Source organism: Seriola aureovittata, chromosome 3, assembly GCF_021018895.1.
Source record: "Seriola aureovittata isolate HTS-2021-v1 ecotype China chromosome 3, ASM2101889v1, whole genome shotgun sequence".
NCBI classification, from domain to species: domain Eukaryota; kingdom Metazoa; phylum Chordata; class Actinopteri; order Carangiformes; family Carangidae; genus Seriola; species Seriola aureovittata.
The window spans coordinates 29,717,301-29,739,186 of record NC_079366.1 but is presented as its reverse complement, the minus strand read 5'-3'; the positions used below and the strand labels follow the sequence as shown (position 1 = coordinate 29,739,186).

Genomic DNA, 21,886 nt, shown 5'->3' with positions numbered 1-21,886 from the left:
GATTTTTTTTCTTTCAAAATAAGGTTCACAATGAAATACACCTTAATAGCCCATTGAGGAAAAACGTTATATTAAGGTAGAAATGACAGTTTCAGTGACACTTGACCGGAACCCCAACTGTAGGTAGAGTCCTGGTGCCTTCAAACTTATTCCATGTCACAACTACTGAGTCCACTGTCCTCCAGCAAACACCCAAACCTTTAGAAAATACTTCGTACCCTTGACACAATTTCATTGCGGAAGTCTACAGTTAAGTCATTGGACTTAATTACTTGGTTCTTGTGCTGACATGCACTGTGTCCAATCAATTCAGTTTGCCACAGGTGACAAGTTCTAGAAACATTTCAAGGGAAATTAAAGCAGAAAAGATGCTCATGACCACAATTTAGAGTGACGCATGAAACAGTCTGAATACATTTGTGAATGGGAGATTTGTCTTTATTTTTTGAATTACTATGCAAAAAAAAAAAAAAAAAAAAAGGTTTATTTTGAAAGTCTAAGCCGGAAGCTGTGTGTTGTGTTTTAGCTAGCTCCGCTCTCGGGGGTTCGTCAGTTAGAGAAACGGAGCGATGCTTCGTCGTCTGACCGCGGTACCACAGCGACAGACTGGACTTTAAATCAGACTGGACCCGTCTGAAATGAGGTGTGGGTGAGTACAAATATGTCTGACTTTAATACCGAACCAGTCCGGAACCGTTTAGCCTCAATATTTAAACCTCACCGTGTTTACAAACGGGGGTTTAACGGAGCGGGCAGGTGAGGGTAACGGCTGTGAACATGGCTGGAGCCTGTTTTCAGACGGTTACTGTCATTTTTAAACCTCAAATTCACACAATTCATGGTATTTTTCACCTTCAGCAGACACAAACAAGCTTTATTATTTGTATCCGTGATGTGTTCAGAGACTAAAATCTTAACAAGACGATGTTTTTGGTTGGGGAAATTAGAGCCTTCAAAAAAAAAAAAAAAAAAAAGAGGCATATCTGTATTTCAGTCACAGGATTCAATAAATTAGCAATAATTGATTAGCTGTTTGACAATTTTGATGAGAAATACTGTCCCGGCTTCGTCCTCGGAGCAGATGTAGGCCAGCTCAGACAAATAAATAATGAATGTAGTTTATTTTCACTAAAGAAATAACAGGTATTTAAATAAAATAATAAGAAATGTGTGTGTAGGCGGGAAGAGTCCTGACTGAAATAGATCCAGTGTTATTGCTCGTGCAGTATGAGTAATAGTTGTAGTAGTGCGGTCAGTAGTAAGACTATTATGAGCCTCAATCCTCTGCTCTCAGTATAATCTGTTGTTGAGGGAGGTGGGCGGGGCGTACAGGTAAGACCACACCTGACAGAAAGCACGTCAGCAGGTGCTGCAGGTGGATCCCTTCAGAAACTATATGTGGATTTATTTGGTGAAATATTAACAATTACTTTGCATTAAAATAAGGTTTTTTAGAGTTTAAATTGAAATATATTGATTTCCAGCAGCTTTATATGAAACGGAGAGATCTCAACAAAATTTTTAGTTATCTGTGTGACTGTCCAACTCTTGTTTTATAAAGTATTGCAATCTTAATGATTTGTAGAAAATGAGAAATGATAAAAATACTACTATCATTATTGTTTTACTGTATATTTATATAAAATTCATCAATTTTTTTGTTTAATTGTAATTTTACAGTTTTTTTTACCATCACTAACTCAAATTTCTGTATGCCGAGTTTAAACCTCTTCACACAGTCAGACTAAACTGTGGATCGCTTTTCTTTCATTTGATGCAAAATGCATTAAATGACCACATATTTCACTGTTCATGAACTGTTTTCTCACTCAAACTAACCCACCACCACTCTGTGTATTGACAGTTAATTTTGCACATTTATATAATGCTGTATAATTGTTACATTTACGTTCAAACAATTAAAACACAACACAAAGTCTAAATAAGACTGGGGTTTGCTACATCCTGCTACATCTACATAAAAATGAAAACCCCTAATTGGGACACCGGGTATCTTAGTTTCATTCCTTGATGACCTCTATGAAAGACTTGAGCCAGGTGAGGAGAGGGGGCAGGTGAGGCTGAATCCAGAACTGCTTGTAATTATGTGTCTCACCATTATCTCCCAGTCACAGCCTGGTTTACAGCCCATGGTGTCACTTTTCCTTCCACCTCACTGTCCATTCCTCAGCCCCACAGAGGAACTCTTCTCCTCATGGAGGTGGACAGTTTTATGATCAGGTGTTTCCTCTTAGACACAATAAATAATGGATATGTGGATATTTAGTGGATTGAAGAGAGGACATGAGGTGTGAGGTTGATGAGAACCTGTGCACTGGTGCATTTCTGTATCTGTAGTTATTCTATACATGTATACTGAATATGTATAGTTTTGTATTGATTTACTAAAATTATTGAAGCATATGTCCTCACAAAAGTTATGAAACTGTTGTTTTTAATCAACCAACTAATGACATTGGTATCACAGATGTCTATCAAACACCAAATAAAAAACCATTATGTGTTTTTAGGTTGATATTTGAAGGTACAGCCACTTGAACTTCTCTTGCTTTGTTTGATAATAACCAGTCTACATTGCTGACCATGGAGTGTGGCGCGGACTTGCTGAGTGCCCGTACCTCTATTAATGTCCCTCCTCTGTTTTCCCCCAGTGATTACAATCAGACACGAGCAGTAACAAGAACCATGGTGACCAAGAAGATCCGGACGGAGTATATGAAGAAGTTTAAAGATCCCAAATGGGAGACGTTTTCCAAATGCTACGAGGACTCTCTGAAGTACCGGCTGACACGGCGGGTGATGGAGCATTCCCACAAGCCCTGGTTCTGGGAGGGCTGGGACAGCGGCTCTGACTCCAGCGGCTGGTCCACGCCTCGGCTGACCAGGAACAAAGTTGCCCCTCTGTCCCTCCCACCACCACCGCCGCCGCCGCCGCCGCCGCCGCCGCCATCCACGGACGTGAAGCAGAAGTTGTGGGAGCTGAAGATCAGTCCTGAGCCGAAGCCGCCGCCCGAGGAGACTGAGGTTGGAGCTGGAGAGGCTGCAGTTGTAGACACTGCACTGACATCAGGTAAGAAAGAGCTGGAGACAACTTAACTGACTTTTAGTGCTGAAACTGGTCAATCAGGGTGAGGGATAATTAAAGAAAGAAATGCCAAATATTTGCTTGGTCCAGCCTCTCAAATGGGAGCATTTTCTCATTTTCTCTGTTTTTAAATCATTTTAAACTGAATAACTTTGGACTGTGGTCAAATAAAACATTCAACATGTTGACGTTGCTTTGAAGTTCCCAGATTTGTGGTGGATATTTTTAGCTTTAGAGACGTCAGCCTCAGCCTGTCGGTTGGTTGTTCGGCCACATTGGTCTAGAAATATCAACAACTCCTGAATGATTTTACCATGAAATTTTAATTGTTCCAACATTTTGGTTTATGAGAATTTAATAAAATAAAATTCTTTGTACCGGTTCCTATATATCCTCTGTGCTCTGTCCAGCTTTCAGGAGGTTTTCAGAAATAATGTAACAAACCCTCTGGAGGAGTTTTTTTTGTGTGAGTATCACTCTGACAGTATGAGGGCCAGAGGATGGTTTATCTCAGGGGACAGTGATGCTAAAAATATTTGGACTGAAGGTTCAGTGATCAGATGGGACTGTTTCCTCCTGTTCAGACACTGGGCTCAGATATAAAGGACCTATTATGTGTCTTCTAACACTTCTGTGGCTGAAATTCAGACAGGAGACTGTCAGGAGACCAGACTGACACAGCTCTGAATTTCAACAGCACAAATTTTTGAATCTTTAGTATATCTGATATATGTTTTACTGAAAAACCAACATGTTACCACCAAAGCTAATCAAACCAGGACTCCATGGCACCACCATGACCCAATCATCCTGTTACAGCCATAGGATAGTAATGGCATAAAAAAGTTGTACAGTAAAACAACATAGTATAGTAAGGAATAAAAAGTCATAAAAATGTCATAGTATAGAAAGTCATAAAACTTCATAAAAACGACATAGTATAGTAAGGCATGAAAAGTCATAGTATATTAAGGCATAAAAAGTCATGAAAAACGTCATAGAATAGATAGTAAGGAATAAAAAGTTTTAAAAGATGACATAGTATAGTAAGGCATAAAAAGACAAAAAAATGTCGTAGTATACATATGAAGTCAAAAAATGATGCATAAAATAGTCATTTTATAGTAAGGCATAAAAAAGTCCAAAGAACGACACAGTATAGTAAGGCATGAAAGGTAAAAAAAAAGAAGAAAAAGACATGGTATAGTAAGGCATAAAAATGTCATATTGTCAGGGACCAAGCAGAAAGACCAGAGAGACACAGATCTTTGGAAATGAATGTCCATTATTTTATTTACAAAATGAAAAAATGAATGACAAAAATACCTCAAAATTACAATTCTGGGCCCATAAGAATTGTCAATGCAACAGAACTAAACTCAAGTACTTACAGAAGTGAACTTAACTGACCTTACTGACTGAAACATAGGGGAGACATAGATAGTGGCTGATCAGGCCATTCAGACATACAAGGGGATAGACTAAAACATACCCATTTAAACAAAATACAATAACCTCAAAACATGTCAGCACATAGAAAGGCCACAGGCCTGGGAAGTCATAGCTTAGTAAGGCATAAAAACATCAAAGCAAGTCATATTATTGTATAAAAAGTAAAAAAAACTACATATTATTGTAAAGCATAATAATGTCACACTATAGTAAGGCATAAAAATTCATGAAAACGACATTGTGGTAAAGCATAAAAAAGTCATAGTATAGTAAGGCATAAAAACATCATAGTATAGTAAGACATAAAAAAATCATAGTATAGTAAGGCAAAAAAAGTCATAAAAATGACATTGTATAGCAAGGCATAAAAAGTCATAATATAGTAAGGCAAAAAAAGTCATAAAAACGACATGATATAGTAAGTCATAAAAAGTCATAAAAACGACATGATATAGTAAGTCATAAAAAGTCATAAAAAGGCATAAAAAGTCAATAAAACAACATAGTACAGTAAGGCATAAAAAGTCAATAAAAAGTTATAGTATAGTAAGGCATAAAAAGTCAATAAAACGTCATAGTATAGTAAGGCATAAAAAGTCAATAAAACATCATAGTATAGTAAGGCATAAAAAGTAAAAAAAAAGGTCATAGTATAGTAAAACATAAAAAGTCATAGTATAGTAATACATAAAAAGTCATAGTATAGTTAGGCATGAAAAGTTTAAAAAAAGTCATAGTATAGTAAGGCATAAAAACATCATAAAAACGTTATAATATAGTAAGGCATAAAAAGTCATAGTATAGTAAGGCATAAAAACGTGAATAGTAAAACGTCATAGTATAGTAAGGCATAAAAAGTCAAAAAAAGGTCATAGTATAGTAAAACATAAAAAGTCATAGTATAGTAATGCATAAAAAGTCATAGTATAGTTAAGCATGAAATTTTAAAAAAAAGTCATAGTATAGTAAGGCATAAAAACGTCACAGTATAGTAAGGCATAAAAAGTCATAGTATAGTAAGGCAAAAAAAGTCAAAAAAACGTCATTCTATAGTAAGGCATAAAAAGTCATAGTATAGTAAGGCATAAAAAGTAAAAAAAAAAGTCCTAGTATAGTAAGGCATAAAAAGTCATAAAAACATCATAGTATAATAAGGCATAAAAAGTCATAGTATAGTACGGCATAAAAAGTCATAGTATAGTAAGGAATAAAGAGTCAATAAAAAGTCATAGTATAGTAAGGCATAAAAACAACATAAAAACGTCATAGTATAGTACGGCATAAAACATCATTGTATAGTAAGGCATAAAAAGTCAATAAAAAGTCATAGTATAGTAAGGCATAAAAACAACATAAAAACGTCATAGTATAGTAAAGCATAAAAAGTCAAAGTATAGTAAGGCATAAAAAGTCAATAAAAAGTCATAGTATAGTAAGGCATAAAAAGTCAGAAAAACATTGTATAGTAAGGCATAAAAATGACATAGTATAGTAAGGCATAAAAAGTAAAAAAAACTTCATTGTATAGTAATGCATAAAAATGCAAAAAAACGTCATTGTATAGTAAGGCATAAAAAGTCATAGTATAGTAAGGCATAAAAAGTCAAAAAAAAGTCATAGTATATTAAGGCATAAAAAGTCATAAAAACGACATAGTATAGTAAGGCATAAAAAGTCATAGTATAGTAAGGCATAAAAAGTCATAATATAGTTAGGCATAAAAAGTCAGAAAAAACATCATTGTATAGTAAGGCATAAAAAGTCATAGTATAGTAAGGCATAAAAAGTAAAAAAAAAAAGTCCTAGTATAGTAAGGCATAAAAAGTCATAAAAACATCAGAGTATGATAAGGCATAAAAAGTCATAAAAACGACATAGTATAGTAAGGCATAAAAAGTCAAAAAAAAGTCATACTATAGTAAGGCATAAAAAGTCGTAGTATAGTAAGGCATAAAAAGTCATAGTATAGTAAGGCATAAAAATGACATAGTATAGTAAGGCATAAAAAGTAAAAAAAACTTCATTGTATAGTAAGGCATAAAAAGTCATAGTATAGTAAGGCATAAAAACGACATAGTATAGTAAGGCATAAAAAGTCAAAAAAAAGTCATAGTATAGTAAGGCATAAAAAGTCAGAAAAACATCATTGTATAGTAAGGCATAAAAAGTCATAGTATATTAAGGCATAAAAAGTCATAAAAACGACATAGTATAGTAAGGCATAAAAAGTCATAGTATAGTAAGGCATAAAAAGGCATAAAAAGTCATAGTATAGTAAGGCATAAAAAGTCATAAAAAGTCATAGTATAGTAAGGCATAAAAAGTCAGAAAAACATCATTGTATAGTAAGGCATAAAAAGTCATAAAAACATCATAGTATAATAAGGCATAAAAAGTCATAGTATAGTAAGGCATAAAAAGTCATAGTATAGTAAGGAATAAAAAGTCAATAAAAAGTCATAGTATAGTAAGGCATAAAAAGTCAGAAAAACATCATTGTATAGTAAGGCATAAAAAGTCATAGTATAGTAAGGCATAAAAAGTCAATAAAAAGTCATAGTATAGTAAGGCATAAAAATGACATAATATAGTAAGGCATAAAAAGTAAAAAAAACTTCATTGTATAGTAAAGCATAAAAAGTCATAGTATAGTAAGGCATAAAAAGTAAAAAAAAAAGTCGTAGTATAGTAAGGCATAAAAAGTCATAAAAACATCATAGTATAGTAAGGCATAAAAAGTCATAAAAACGACATAGTATAGTAAGGCATAAAAAGTAAAAAAAAAGTCGTAGTATAGTAAGGCATAAAAAGTCGTAGTATAGTAAGGCATAAAAAGTCATAGTATAGTAAGGCATAAAAATGACATAGTATAGTAAGGCATAAAAAGTAAAAAAAACTTCATTGTATAGTAAGGCATAAAAAGTCATAGTATAGTAAGGCATAAAAACGACATAGTATAGTAAGGCATAAAAAGTAAAAAAAAAAGTCAAAGTATAGTAAGGCATAAAAAGTCAGAAAAACATCATTGTATAGTAAGGCATAAAAAGTCATAGTATATTAAGGCATAAAAAGTCATAAAAACGACATAGTATAGTAAGGCATAAAAAGTCATAGTATAGTAAGGCATAAAAAGTCATAAAAAGTCATAGTATAGTAAGGCATAAAAAGTCATAAAAAGTCATAGTATAGTAAGGCATAAAAAGTCATAAAAACATCATTGTATAGTAAGGCATAAAAAGTCATAAAAACATCATTGTATGATAAGGCATAAAAAGTCATAGTATAGTAAGGCATAAAAAGTCATAGTATAGTAAGGAATAAAAAGTCAATAAAAAGTCATAGTATAGTAAGGCATAAAAAGTCAGAAAAACATCATTGTATAGTAAGGCATAAAAAGTCATAGTATAGTAAGGCATAAAAAGTCAATAAAAAGTCATAGTATAGTAAGGCATAAAAATGACATAATATAGTAAGGCATAAAAAGTAAAAAAAACTTCATTGTATAGTAATGCATAAAAAGTCATAGTATAGTAAGGCATAAAAAGTAAAAAAAAATCATAGTATAGTAAGGCATAAAAAGTCATAGTATATTAAGGCATAAAAAGTCATAAAAACGACATAGTATAGTAAGGCATAAAAAGTCATAGTATAGTAAGGCATAAAAAGTCAAAAAAAGTCATAGTATAGTAAGGCATAAAAAGTCATAGTATAGTAAGGCATAAAAAGTCAAAAAAAGTCATAGTATAGTAAGGCATAAAAAGTCAAAAAAACGTCATTGTATAGTAAGGCATAAAAAGTCATAGTATAGTAAGGCATAAAAAGTCAAAAAAAAGTCATAGTATATTAAGGCATAAAAAGTCAAAAAAAGTCATAGTATAGTAAGGCATAAAAACAACATAAAAACGTCATAGTATAGTAAGGCATAAAAAGTCAAAAAAAAGTCATAGTATAGTAAGGCATAAAAAGTCAGAAAAACATCATTGTATACTAAGGCATAAAAACGTCATAGTATAGTAAGGCATAAAAAGTCATAGTATAGTAAGACATAAAAAGTCATAATATAGTTAGGCATAAAAAGTCAGAAAAACATCATTGTATAGTAAGGCATAAAAAGTCAATAAAAAGTCATAGTATATTAAGGCATAAAAAGTCAAAAAAAAGTCATAGTATATTAAGGCATAAAAAGTCATAAAAAGGTCATAGTATAGTAAGGCATAAAAAGTCATAGTATAGTAAGGCATAAAAAGTCAAAAAGTCATAGTATAGTAAGGCATAAAAAGTAAAAAAAAACTTCATCGTATAGTAATGCATAAAAAGTCATAGTATAGTAAGGCATAAAAAGTCATAGTATAGTAAGGCATGAAAAGTCAATAAAAAGTCATAGTATATTAAGGCATAGAAAGTCATAAAAACGTCATAGTATAGTAAGGCATAAAAAGTCATAATATAGTTAGGCATAAAAAGTCAAAAAAACATCATTGTATAGTAAGGCATAAAAAGTCATAGTATAGTAAGGCATAAAAACGACATAGTATAGTAAGGCATAAAAAGTCAGAAAAACATCATTGTATAGTAAGGCATAAAAAGTCAATAAAAAGTCATAGTATATTAAGGCATAGAAAGTCATAAAAACGTCATCGTATAGTAAGGCATAAAAAGTCATAGTATAGTAAGGCATAAAAAGTCATAATATAGTTAGGCATAAAAAGTCAAAAAAACATCATTGTATAGTAAGGCATAAAAAGTCATAATATAGTTAGGCATAAAAAGTCAAAAAAACATCATTGTATAGTAAGGCATAAAAAGTCATAGTATAGTAAGGCATAAAAACGACATAGTATAATAAGGCATAAAAAGTCAAAAAAAAAAAGTCCTAGTATAGTAAGGCATAAAAAGTCATAAAAACATCATAGTATAATAAGGCATAAAAAGTCATAAAAACGACATAGTATAGTAAGGCATAAAAAGTAAAAAAAAAGTTATACTATAGTAAGGCATAAAAAGTCGTAGTATAGTAAGGCATAAAAAGTCAGAAAAACATCATTGTATAGTAAGGCATAAAAAGTCTTAGTATAGTAAGGCATAAAAAGTCAAAAAAAGTCATAGAATAGTAAGGCATAAAAATGCAAAAAAACGTCATTGTATAGTAAGGCATAAAAAGTCATAGTATAGTAAGGCATAAAAACAACATAAAAACGTCATAGTATAGTAAGACATAAAAAGTAAAAAAAAAGTCATAGTATAGTAAGGCATAAAAAGTCATAGTATAGTAAGGCATAAAAAGTAAAAAAAAAGTCATAGTATAGTAAGGCATAAAAAGTCAGAAAAACATCATTGTATAGTAAGGCATAAAAAGTCATAGTATAGTAAGGCATAAAATGTCATAAAAACGTCATAGTATAGTAAGGCATAAAAAGTCATAGTATAGTAAGGCATAAAAAGTCATAAAAACGTCATAGTATAGTAAGACATAAAAAGTCATAGTATAGTAAGGCATAAAAAGTCAAAAAGTCATAGTATAGTAAGGCATAAAAAGTAAAAAAAAACTTCATCGTATAGTAATGCATAAAAAGTCATAGTATAGTAAGGCATAAAAAGTCATAGTATAGTAAGGCATGAAAAGTCAATAAAAAGTCATAGTATATTAAGGCATAGAAAGTCATAAAAACGTCATAGTATAGTAAGGCATAAAAAGTCATAATATAGTTAGGCATAAAAAGTCAAAAAAACATCATTGTATAGTAAGGCATAAAAAGTCATAGTATAGTAAGGCATAAAAAGTCAGAAAAACATCATTGTATAGTAAGGCATAAAAAGTCAATAAAAAGTCATAGTATATTAAGGCATAGAAAGTCATAAAAACGTCATAGTATAGTAAGGCATAAAAAGTCATAGTATAGTAAGGCATAAAAAGTCATAATATAGTTAGGCATAAAAAGTCATAAAAACATCATAGTATAATAAGGCATAAAAAGTCATAAAAACGACATAGTATAGTAAGGCATAAAAAGTAAAAAAAAAGTCATACTATAGTAAGGCATAAAAAGTCAGAAAAACATCATTGTATAGTAAGGCATAAAAAGTCTTAGTATAGTAAGGCATAAAAAGTCAAAAAAAGTCATAGTATAGTAAGGCATAAAAATGCAAAAAAACGTCATTGTATAGTAAGGCATAAAAAGTCATAGTATAGTAAGGCATAAAAACAACATAAAAACGTCATAGTATAGTAAGACATAAAAAGTAAAAAAAAGTCATAGTATAGTAAGGCATAAAAAGTCATAGTATAGTAAGGCATAAAAAGTAAAAAAAAAGTCATAGTATAGTAAGGCATAAAAAGTCAGAAAAACATCATTGTATAGTAAGGCATAAAAAGTCATAGTATAGTAAGGCATAAAATGTCATAAAAACGACATAGTATAGTAAGGCATAAAAAGTCAATAAAAAGTCATAGTATAGTAAGGCATAAAAAGTCATAGTATAGTAAGGCATAAAAACGACATAGTATAGTAAGGCATAAAAAGTCAAAAAAAAGTCATAGTATAGTAAGGAATAAAAAGTCAGAAAAACATCATTGTATAGTAAGGCATAAAAAGTCATATTATAGTAAGGCATAAAAATTCAATAAAAAGTCATAGTATAGTAAGGCATAAAAATAACGTAGTATAGTAAGGCATAAAAAGTCATAGTATATTAAGGCATAAAAAGTCATAGTAAAGTAAGGCATAAAAAGTCAAAAAAAGTCATAGTATAGTAAGGCATAAAAATGCAAAAAAACGTCATTGTATAGTAAGGCATTAAAAGTCATAGTATAGTAGGGCATAAAAACGACATAAAACCGTCATAGTATAGTAAGGCATAGAAAATCATAAAAACATCATAGTATAGTAAGGCATAAAAAGTCATAGTATAGTAAGGCATGAAAAGTCAGAAAAACATCATTGTATAGTAAGGCATAAAAAGTCAAAAAAACTTCATCGTATAGTAATGCATAAAAAGTCATAGTATAGTAATGCATAAAAAGTCAATAAAAAGTCATAGTATAGTAAGGCATAAAAAGTCAAAAAAACTTCATCGTATAGTAATGCATAAAAAGTCATAGTATAGTAATGCATAAAAAGTCATAGTATAGTAAGGCATAAAAAGTCCAAAAAAAAGTCATAGTATATTAAGGCATAAAAAGTCAAAAAAACATCATTGTATAGTAAGGCATAAAAAGTCATAGTATAGTAAGGCATAAAAAGTAAAAAAAACGTAATTGTATAGTAAAGCATAAAAAGTCATAGTATAGTAAGGCATAAAAAGTCATAAAAACGTCATAGTATAGTAATGCATAAAAAGTCATATTATAGTAAGGCATAAAACATTGTATAGTAAGGCATAAAAAGTCTAAAAAAAGTCACAGTATATTAAGGCATAAAAAGTCATAAAAACGTCATCGTATAGTAATGCATAAAAAGTCATATTATAGTAAGGCATAAAACATCATTGTATAGTAAGGCATAAAAAGTCAGAAAAACATCATTGTATAGTAAGGCATAAAAAGTCATAAAAACGTCATAGTATAGTAAGACATAAAAAGTCATAGTATAGTAAGGCATAAAAAGTCATAAAAACGTCATAGTATAGTAAGGCATAAAAAGTCATAGTATAGTAAGGCATAAAAAGTCATAAAAACGTCATAGTATAGTAAGGCATAAAAAGTCATAGTATAGTAAGGCATAAAAAGTCATAAAAACGTCATAGTATAGTAAGACATAAAAAGTCATAGTATAGTAAGGCATAAAAAGTCAAAAAAACTTCATCGTATAGTAATGCATAAAAAGTCATAGTATAGTAATGCATAAAAAGTCATAGTATAGTAAGGCATAAAAAGTCATAATATATTAAGGCATAAAAAGTCAATAAAAAGTCAAAGTATAGTAAGGCATAAAACGTCATAGTATAGTAAGGCATAAAAAGTCAAAAAAAGTCATAATATATTAAGGCATAAAAAGTCAATAAAAAGTCATAGTATAGTAAAGCATAAAAAGTCAAAAAAACGTCATTGTATAGTAAGGCATAAAAAGTCATAGTATAGTAAGGCATAAAAAGTAAAAAAAAAGTCATAGTATAGTAAGGCATAAAAAGTCATAAAAACATCATAGTATAGTAAGGCATCAAAAGTTATAGTATAATAAGGCACAAAAAGTCATAAAAACGAAATAGTATAGTAAGGCATAAAAAGTCACAGTATAGTAAGGCACAAAAAGTCACAGTATAGTAAGGCATAAAAAGTCATAAAAACGTCATAGTATAGTAAGGCATAAAAAGTCATAGTATAGTAAGGCATAAAAAGTCAGAAAAATGTCATAGTAGTAAGGCATAAAAAGTCAGAAAAATGTCATAGTATAGTAAGGCATAAAAAGTCATAGTATAGTTAGGCATAAAAAGTCACAAAAACATCATTGTATAGTAAGGCATAAAAAGTCAATAAAAAGTCATAGTATATTAAGGCATAAAAAGTCAAAAAAAAGTCATAGTATATTAAGGCATAAAAAGTCATAAAAAGGTCATAGTATAGTAAGGCATAAAAAGTCATAGTATAGTAAGGCATAAAAAGTCAATAAAAAGTCATAGTATAGTAAGGCATAAAAAGTCATAGTATAGTAAGGCATAAAAACGACATAGTATAGTAAGGCATAAAAAGTCAAAAAAAAGTCATAGTATAGTAAGGCATAAAAAGTCATAGTATAGTAAGGCATAAAAAGTCAAAAAAAGTCATAGTATAGTAAGGCATAAAAATGCAAAAAAACGTCATTGTATAGCAAGGCATAAAAAGTCATAGTATAGTAAGGCATAAAAAGTCAAAAAAAGTCATAGTATAGTAAGGCATAAAAACAACATAAAAACGTCATAGTATAGTAAGGCATAAAAAGTAAAAAAAACGTCACAGTATAGTAAGGCATAAAAAGTCATAAAAACGTCACAGTATAGTAAGGCATAAAAAGTAAAAAAAAAAAGTCATAATATAGTAAGGCATAAAAAACCAAAAAAAAGTAATTCTATAGTAAGGCATAAAAACGACAGTATAGTAAGGCATAAAAAGTCAAAAAAAAGTCCTAGTATATTAAGGCATAAAAAGTAAAAAAAAAGTCCTAGTATAGTAAGGCATAAAAAGTCATAAAAACATCATAGTATAGTAAGGTATAAAAATTCGTAGTATAGTAAGGCATAAAAAGTCAATAAAAAGTCATAGTATAGTAAGGCATCAAAAGTTATAGTATAATAAGGCACAAAAAGTCATAAAAACGAAATAGTATAGTAAGGCATAAAAAGTCACAGTATAGTAAGGCACAAAAAGTCACAGTATAGTAAGGCATAAAAAGTCATAAAAACGTCATAGTATAGTAAGGCATAAAAAGTCATAGTATAGTAAGGCATAAAAAGTCACAATATAGTAAGGCAAAAAAAGGCATGGTGTCAGGGATCAAGCAGAAAGACCAGAGAGACACAGATCTTTGGAAGTTAATGTTCATTATTTTATTTACAAAAATACTTCAGTTATAATTCTGGGCCCACAAGAAAGGTTAGTTCAACAGAACTAAACTCAAGTAATTACAGAGATGAATTCAACAGCACAAACTGATCTTACTGATTGAAACACAGGAGACATAAACAGTGGTTGATCAGGCCTTTCAGACACACAAGGGGATAGACTAAAACATACCCATTTAAACAAAATACAATAACCTCAAAACATGTCAGCACATTGAAAGGCCCCAGGTCCGGCAAGTCATAGCTTAGAACGGAATAAAAACATGATAGAATAGTAAGGCATAAAAAAATGATAGTATAGTAAGGCATAAAAACATCATAGTATAGCAAGGCATAAAAGGTCATAAAAACATCATAGGATAGTAAGGCATAAAAGGTCATAAAAACATCATAGGATAGTAAGGCATAAAAGGTCATAAAAACATCATAGGATAGTAAGGCATAAAAAGTCAGAAAAACATCATAGAATAAAAGCATGATAATATAATAAGTCATGAAAATATCATAGTATAGTAAGGCTTAAAAACATCATAGTATAGTGAGGTTTAAAAAGGTTCTGCACAAACTGATCTTACTGACTGAAACATAGGGGAGACTTAAATAGTGGCTGATACCCATACCAAAAACATACCCATTTAAACAAAATACAATAACCTCAAAACATGTCAGCACATAGAAAGGCCACAGGCCCGGGAAGTCATAGCATAGTAGGGCATAAAAACATCAAAGCATAGTAAGGCATAAAAACATCATTGTAAGGTATAAAAATATCAAAGTATAGTAAGGCATAAAAACATCATAGTATAGTAGGGCATACAAAGTCATAGTATGGTATAAAAAAAAACAAAACAAAACAACATAGTACAGTAAGGCATAAAAATTAAAAAAAAAAACAACAACATAGTGTAGTAAGTCATAAAAATTCATAAAAACGACATAGTATTGTAAGTCACAAAAAGTCATAAAAATGTGATAGTATAGTAAGTCATAAAGACATATAGTCAGTCATAAAACATCATAGTATTGTGAGGCATAAAAAGTAAAAAAAAAAAAAAAAAGGACATATTATAGTAAAGCTTAACAAGGCCTTAACCCAGAACCTTCTTGCTGTGAGGTGATCGTTCTAACCACTGCTACACCATAAATAAACTATAATATAGTAATGCATTAAAACATCATAGTGTAGTAAGGCATAGAAAGTCATAGTATTCATGGTGACATTTTGAAGTGACAGAAATGAAACTCATACTTTGATATATTCACCATTTTATCTTTACTCCTGCTAGCAACCTGACTGCTAGCCTACAGGTGACAGAAGCCAGGTTTAGCTTGCTTGTTAACACTAGCTAACATGGTTAAATAACATCAGTTGATATTTTTCTGCTGATGTTAGGTACCACTGTCACATTCTCACATGACGTGAGCCTTCAGATAGCCCTCGCCCTTTCAGCCAATCAAATGCTAGCATGCTTAAACCAGTTGCCTTGGAGACGTAGCCTCTTGGAGGGCACATTGTAATAATCTAATATGACGTCACTCCAAATATTGTGTGAACAAGAACTCAAATGTTCCATATGCAAACCTATGCCCTTGGGCCCTAGTGTTAATACGTCAGCTAACACGGCATAGATCTAAGAGCTGGTCAAAACTGGAGTTGAAGCAATTAGTTGACTGATTAATTAATGGAAAATGCACAATCTGCAACATTTTAATAATCGTCATACCATCAGTCTTTTCTCTATTTACAGCTCTGGAATATGACGACTTGATGCTTCTCTCTGTCATATGTATCTTAGTGTTTTGGACTGTTGGACAAACAGACTGTGGGAGATGTTAATGGGTATTTTCACTATGTTGTAGAGAACGGTGTGAATGAAGCGAGCGGACGTTCTGTGGCGGCGGCTCCAAACACCAGCGGACATTCAGATCACACAGCGACAGACAACGGGCCGGCCGACACGACTTCTTCTGACGGGGAGCCGGTGAACCCGGTACCGAGAAGGCGACACCGTCGCCGCACCCCTCACTCTGAGCCGGGACACCCAGACAGTTCCCATGATGACAAACCAGCTGTCGTCCGCAAACAGCAGAGAGCAAAGAGCCAACCACCAATCAGCACCAAGGAGAAGGAGAAGGAGAACCGGAGACCGTCCAGCCGGCTGGACTGGACCGAGAGACAGACGGAGGTCAGGAGGACGCCCAATGATGTGAGTTTAAGACAGGGTGTTTCTAAAAGCTTGAAACAGACACTGAGGGAAAATTTAACATGGTCACTGTGAGTCAACATTATGACCACTCACAGATGAAACTAACAGTCGGTTCTCGGAGTCAGTGTGGTGGATGCAGGAGATATTTATGAACATTTTTCATAACATATAACAAACAGGAAAGAAAGAAAAGGGGAACAAACAAATATGAGGTCATGGGATGATCAATAAGTCAAGGAAAATTTGCCTAATTTAGAAAGAAATATTACGTTACATACAACACTTATAAATCCTCTGTCTCGTTGGCTAAATAAACACAACATTTTTAGTGTTTTTCTGCCAACATATTATTGAGGAGATAGGGATCATCTTTGCTTAGTCCATCAGGAATATGTCCGAAATAGAGGGATGTGAATGTTGTATTGATATTAAAACTCTGGGTTTTTTGAGATAATTGTTGTAAAAGACTGGATAGAAGGACAAGTCCAGATCAGAAATCATTTCTCCACGTTCCTTCAGGCAGGATCGCTGAGGACCAGTTTGTTTAGACTCCTGTTTGCGGATCAATAAAAAAGCAAATCAAGTGAATAATTTTTTACATTTTTAAAGCTACGTCATGTTTATGAGGTCTTGAAGTCACAAGCTCGGACTGTTTTGAAAACTCCTTTTTGTTGGGACATTCACAGATGTTCCAGAGTCTTGTGTAAAAACAAACAAAAAAAAAAAAGTATTTTAATAAAACGACAATATTAACATTGTCTGTCATTTCACAGAGCTTTTCAATCTTATCAGATGTCAGAGGATATTTGCTAAATAGTTCCTGTGATATAATTATGTAATTGAAAAATGATCATGGATTACTGAGCTCAGTCTCTCGATGAAAGGTGACTTTCATAGTGAACCAAATTAACAAATGACTGGAGGGAAGGGAGATCTAAAAACTGACAGTCAGCTGTTGTGTAGCTGTGGAAAGGGCGAGACATTTGAATTTGTAAAAGACGGTTTTCATTTATGAGAAAATGAGCTAAAAGGCAGTCGGTGCTGGAAGAGTAAAGCTTTTGAAGAGGGAAGATAATCATCTGTGATGCCCTGACAGGTGACAGTCCGGGAGTAGAAAGATATTTTAAGGAGATATTTAATAAACATTTGACATTTTTTTGCTTTAATTTGATATCTGAGCGATGAGGGGAAAAATCTGTGTCCACATTAACTATTTCAGGGCTTTATAGGACTTTGAATTATATGAAAACAGTGGAAAAAGTCAAATTAATAGTATTTGTACAAGTATTGTCTTTGTTCCTGCTATATTTTATATTTTATACAATATTATTCTTCAGCCTTATACTTTACTTTAGCCTTATAATTTAAAATTTAATTTAAAAAGAGCAGCTAGGGGTCTAGGATGTAGAATTTAAAAGTCAGGACGCTGAGTCCTTCAGAGACCTTGTTCACGGGACACCAGAGAAGTGAAGCCGTGTCACCAAACACTCTGCAAACATTAATAATAAAACACCGGTGTGCTTTTCGGAAACGACTCCTCTCTCTCTGGTTTCTCCTCTCAGAGCCACACGTCCGACGCCTGCGTTCAGACCCGGCGGGAGTCCGACAAACGGAGCTCCAACCCGGACCGGCGGCGGGCTCGCTCGGCCGACCTGGAGAAGATAAGACGGTCTCAGCTGATGGTGGTGGAAGACCGCTGGATGACGGAGTACATGCGCTGCTTCTCCGCCCGGCTGAGGTAGACACAGGATCCACCCACGAACCCTGAAAATCACGTTTCCTTATCGGAGAGCGGGGATCAGACGGCGGCTCAGTTCGTTTGACAAACAGAGAACCATGTTGTCTTGTTTCAGTCCATCACACTGACACGCTGCTCGCTGTCTTGTCTCCTTTAAGGACGGCGAGACAACAGAAAAAAGTAAAGTCAGGAAGTGGGCAAAGCTCTTTATGTAGAAATTAACTTTGCACAAAATAAAATTCAAATTTACATCAATATTGTGCAAAACAGGAACAGAGGATGAAACAGGGTCATGGTCATCAGATATACATATATATTCACAAAATCACATTTTCATCCCTTTAGTTTGGTGAGTTAAATTGATAAATACTACATTACCCACAAGGCTCAGCAGCTGTTTCTATAGAAAAAGCTCACTCAGAACTAAAGTCTGATAGAAAACTTTTTTCAGGCCAATATTAATATTTCTAGTTTTTTTTTTTAATATCTGAGAAATCCAGTTTTCTCTTGAGAACAAACGACTGTTTTTAAGCTGTTTTCAAAATTCAATTCCTGAAATTATTAACCTTCAACTAAGTAAAATAACGGCCATTCTAAGCATATGATTGGCTGTTTGTTGCCTCAGTGCACTCTGGGACATGCAGTTGCCTCTCTGAGAGTTTCAAATGCCCTAAAATAAAATACAATTTAGAACATAATTACAATAAAATATGTGAATAAAAAAAGTGACTAATGTTAAAATATAACCCTTATAATAATATATATAATATAACACTTCTTCACTTTATAGCACGGATCACATGTGATGGACTGAAATGTTTTCTCTGGTTCTGTGATTTGACAATGACCAAACATCAGAGAATTAACTCTTTCTAAGCTTTTATATAAAAAACAGAATATGACACCCACATCACGTTTCGAATGTATTTAATTTCAGAGCATGAAAGTCTCACACACACTGCTGTGCTTTAATTTATCTGTTTATCATTGTCTCTCATGAAGGCAGCTGTGTTTAACTCAGTGTTTAACTCAGTGTTTAACTCAGTGTTTAACTCAGAGTTTAACTCAGTGTTTAACTCAGAGTTTGACTCAGAGTTTGACTCAGTGTTTGACTCAGTGTTTGACTCAGTGTTTAACTCAGTGTTTAACTCAGTGTTTAACTCAGTGTTTGACTCAGAGTTTAACTCAGTGTTTGACTCAGTGTTTGACTCAGTGTTTGACTCAGTGTTTAACTCAGTGTTTAACTCAGTGTTTGACTCAGTGTTTGACTCAGTGTTTGACTCAGTGTTTGACTCAGAGGCGGCAGAACGGACCAAACTGGAATATTTTTGATATCTGAGTATTTTGGAATTTAAAGACACTAGCGCTGGATGGTTTATCAGAAATATAGAAACACGCAATTTATTTGATAAAATTAGTATTTAAGGTATTTTCAGAGTAAAACTATATTTAAGATGTGCTAGCTTTATAATCATCTCAGTTTTAATAAATTAAATGCACTGAGTTCAAATCAGTGGACTGTTAAACGTTGATATCTCAGAGTTTGTTTGGCATAAATTCAGGTTTTGACGTATTGTGGCTGTTTAGCAGCAGCATCCTGCAGCTTCTCGTTTCCATTCATTATAAACATGGTGCTTTTCCGTTACTGCAGTGTTAAACAACAATGACTTAATTCTCCTAATTCAGCTTTTTGGGGTTATTATGCAAATTAAATAGTTTCTGAATTAGTTTTACAGAGGGTTTAAATAATGCGTTTGTGACATTTATAAAAAAATGCAACATCTCGCTGAAACTTATTTGTTTTATTAGAAACTCAGAATCCAGGATTTTCTGCAGCGTAAAGCCCAATAACATGAATCAGTTCACGTTCATGTGTGACAAAGAAAAGCTTCAAATATTGGACGTTAACTTTAAAAAAAATGCATACAATGATAAATTATTGATTGATTAATAGATTAATCAATAGATTAATCAATCAAGCACAAAATATTATTTATTAATAAGTAATACAGTAAATAAATAATGAGCTACATCTATAACTGCTCCAAATGTTCATAGTTGTTCACAGAGAATAAATTGATTCTAGACCCTAAAATAAAGAGTTTCACATTTACCTGCAGAAAAACCTGGACTTTACATTTACTGTTTAAACCCAGGGATGGAACTAAATAAGAAAAAGTATAAATTTAAACACGTGTGACCTCCTTGTATTTGAAGCAGCTCTGTGTGTCGATGGTGGACGTTTAGATTTTAAACTTTTATCTGTTTCCATCCAATCGAACCGAATGTGAAGAAAAGTGAAATATTAAATGTCGTAGTGAAGAAACGTTTTTCAACAACAGAGTTTTGAGTTCAGTCGGTCGTTTGTTGATGTAACTAAAGATTGTAAATACATGGTGATGTCATTTGTCGCGTCCAGTGACTCACACCGAGGGCTAATGATCACGATTTATTGTATTTAACATGTACATTTTCTGAGTAAACTTTTGAAACTGAATGCATATGAATTCACCAGGAATGTTTCTTCGATCTCACACCGACTCGACCTCCTCACGCTGAATGTGTAAAACTGCTTATTTATATTTGTGTATTACTTTTGATTTCCAAGATTCACGGTCACGAGTTAGTTACTGACATCAGGTCATTTGTGAAGTTTGTCCAGTCTGAAACAACAAGGCGCTGTTACTATATAATAATACAATAATAAACACACAGAGACAAAATATCAACAAATTGAAGCTTAAGGTATAAAAATATTCACATAAACCTTCAAAAACTCCTGTTGTTTGAACCCGACTTCATGTTTAACTGCTCTTTTTCCATCTGGACAAATCAAGACATGAAATTTAAAAAAGAAATTTCATTTTTCTTTCTAAAATGGAGCCAAAGCATCTGATCAATCAAGCGCGTGTTGTCTCAGACTGAACATCTGGATGTTTCTGTGATTTCTAAGAGTCAGAACAATCAGACAATCACAGGAAAGTATTTGAACTACTGTTGATGAATTATTTAAGCTAAAAACAAACACTAAATATAAGCTATAACATATAAAGAGTTTGTGTTGGAGAAAGTGTTTTTCTTGCTGTATCTTTACTAAAGCTTTGAGTTATTTCCTAGTGTGTTTTACTGGCAGAAGATTAAATAAAATATGTATTATACATCTGAATATTTATCCATACTCTACGTCCGATGATGTTTACATTTTTGGTCACTGTATTTGTATTTGAAAACATGCACAATATATATTTTCATCCACTTTAAAGTGTTGCTGTGAATAAATCATATTTGAATAAAATCGTATTTGAATAGTTTATATTTGTGTTGTACTGGATTGTTGAGGTGCAAAAATCACATAAGTTGACTTCAGATTTTTACCATGTATTTAAAGGAGCTATTTGTAAGTTTTGCTATGGCTATGTAGCTAGCGTTAGCATTAGCAGTCAAAGAAACCTGAGTTCAGCATCAAAATTTATTCAGTTTCTCACCAAGAGTTTTCCCCAGAGGTGGAAATCAACCCTTTGTTTTGCTTCTGTTTCTATCACTCCTTTCTTGATGTTAGCATGCTAACTAGCTAGCCTGTCTCGTCACTTTCCGATACCGAGTCACTGAAGCATTCAGTCTGCCCTGAAGAAGTAGCTACTCAGGACGTTAGAACCTTTTGTAAACATGATGGCTGGAGCTCTTGCTAAGACTGGAAAATAAATAGCTGTTAATGCTAACGCTAGCTGTGTAGCATTAGCAAAACATACAAATGGCTCCCTTTTAAATGTATGAATTACATTCATATGATTAAATTTAATCACAGCGGGTTCTGGAATCTGTCGACTGGGATAGAAACTCATCCTGTAA

The 21,886-nt window shown here is 32.5% G+C and overlaps 1 protein-coding gene and 1 long non-coding RNA gene across 3 annotated transcripts; both read left to right on the top strand.

Annotated features, from left to right (window-relative positions):
- Positions 1 to 537: 537 nt before the first annotated feature.
- ccsapa (centriole, cilia and spindle-associated protein a) lies at positions 538 to 21,348 on the top strand. 2 transcript variants are annotated; one of them, XM_056372581.1, is made up of 4 exons: positions 538 to 649; positions 2,673 to 3,091; positions 15,953 to 16,299; positions 17,862 to 21,348. In XM_056372581.1, the coding sequence occupies exons 1-4, from the start codon at positions 639 to 641 to the stop codon at positions 18,039 to 18,041; spliced, it is 957 nt and encodes a 318-aa protein (XP_056228556.1). In that variant the 5' UTR covers positions 538 to 638; the 3' UTR covers positions 18,042 to 21,348. The 2 variants fall into 2 exon arrangements, with proteins under 2 accessions (XP_056228556.1, XP_056228557.1); XM_056372582.1 differs by having other exon boundaries at positions 546 to 643.
- Positions 10,647 to 12,431, top strand: LOC130166808 (uncharacterized). Its single transcript, XR_008827206.1, has 2 exons — positions 10,647 to 10,773; positions 12,382 to 12,431. It is a non-coding gene; the product is annotated as an uncharacterized LOC130166808 (long non-coding RNA).
- Positions 21,349 to 21,886: the final 538 nt, after the last annotated feature.

Bases quoted from the DNA above. Each gene is read 5' to 3' on its own strand.
- ccsapa (XM_056372581.1), top strand. The intron at 3,092-15,952 runs GTAAGAAAGAGC...ACTATGTTGTAG, and splicing joins AGACACTGCACTGACATCAG to AGAACGGTGTGAATGAAGCG. The intron at 16,300-17,861 runs GTGAGTTTAAGA...TTCTCCTCTCAG, and splicing joins TCAGGAGGACGCCCAATGAT to AGCCACACGTCCGACGCCTG.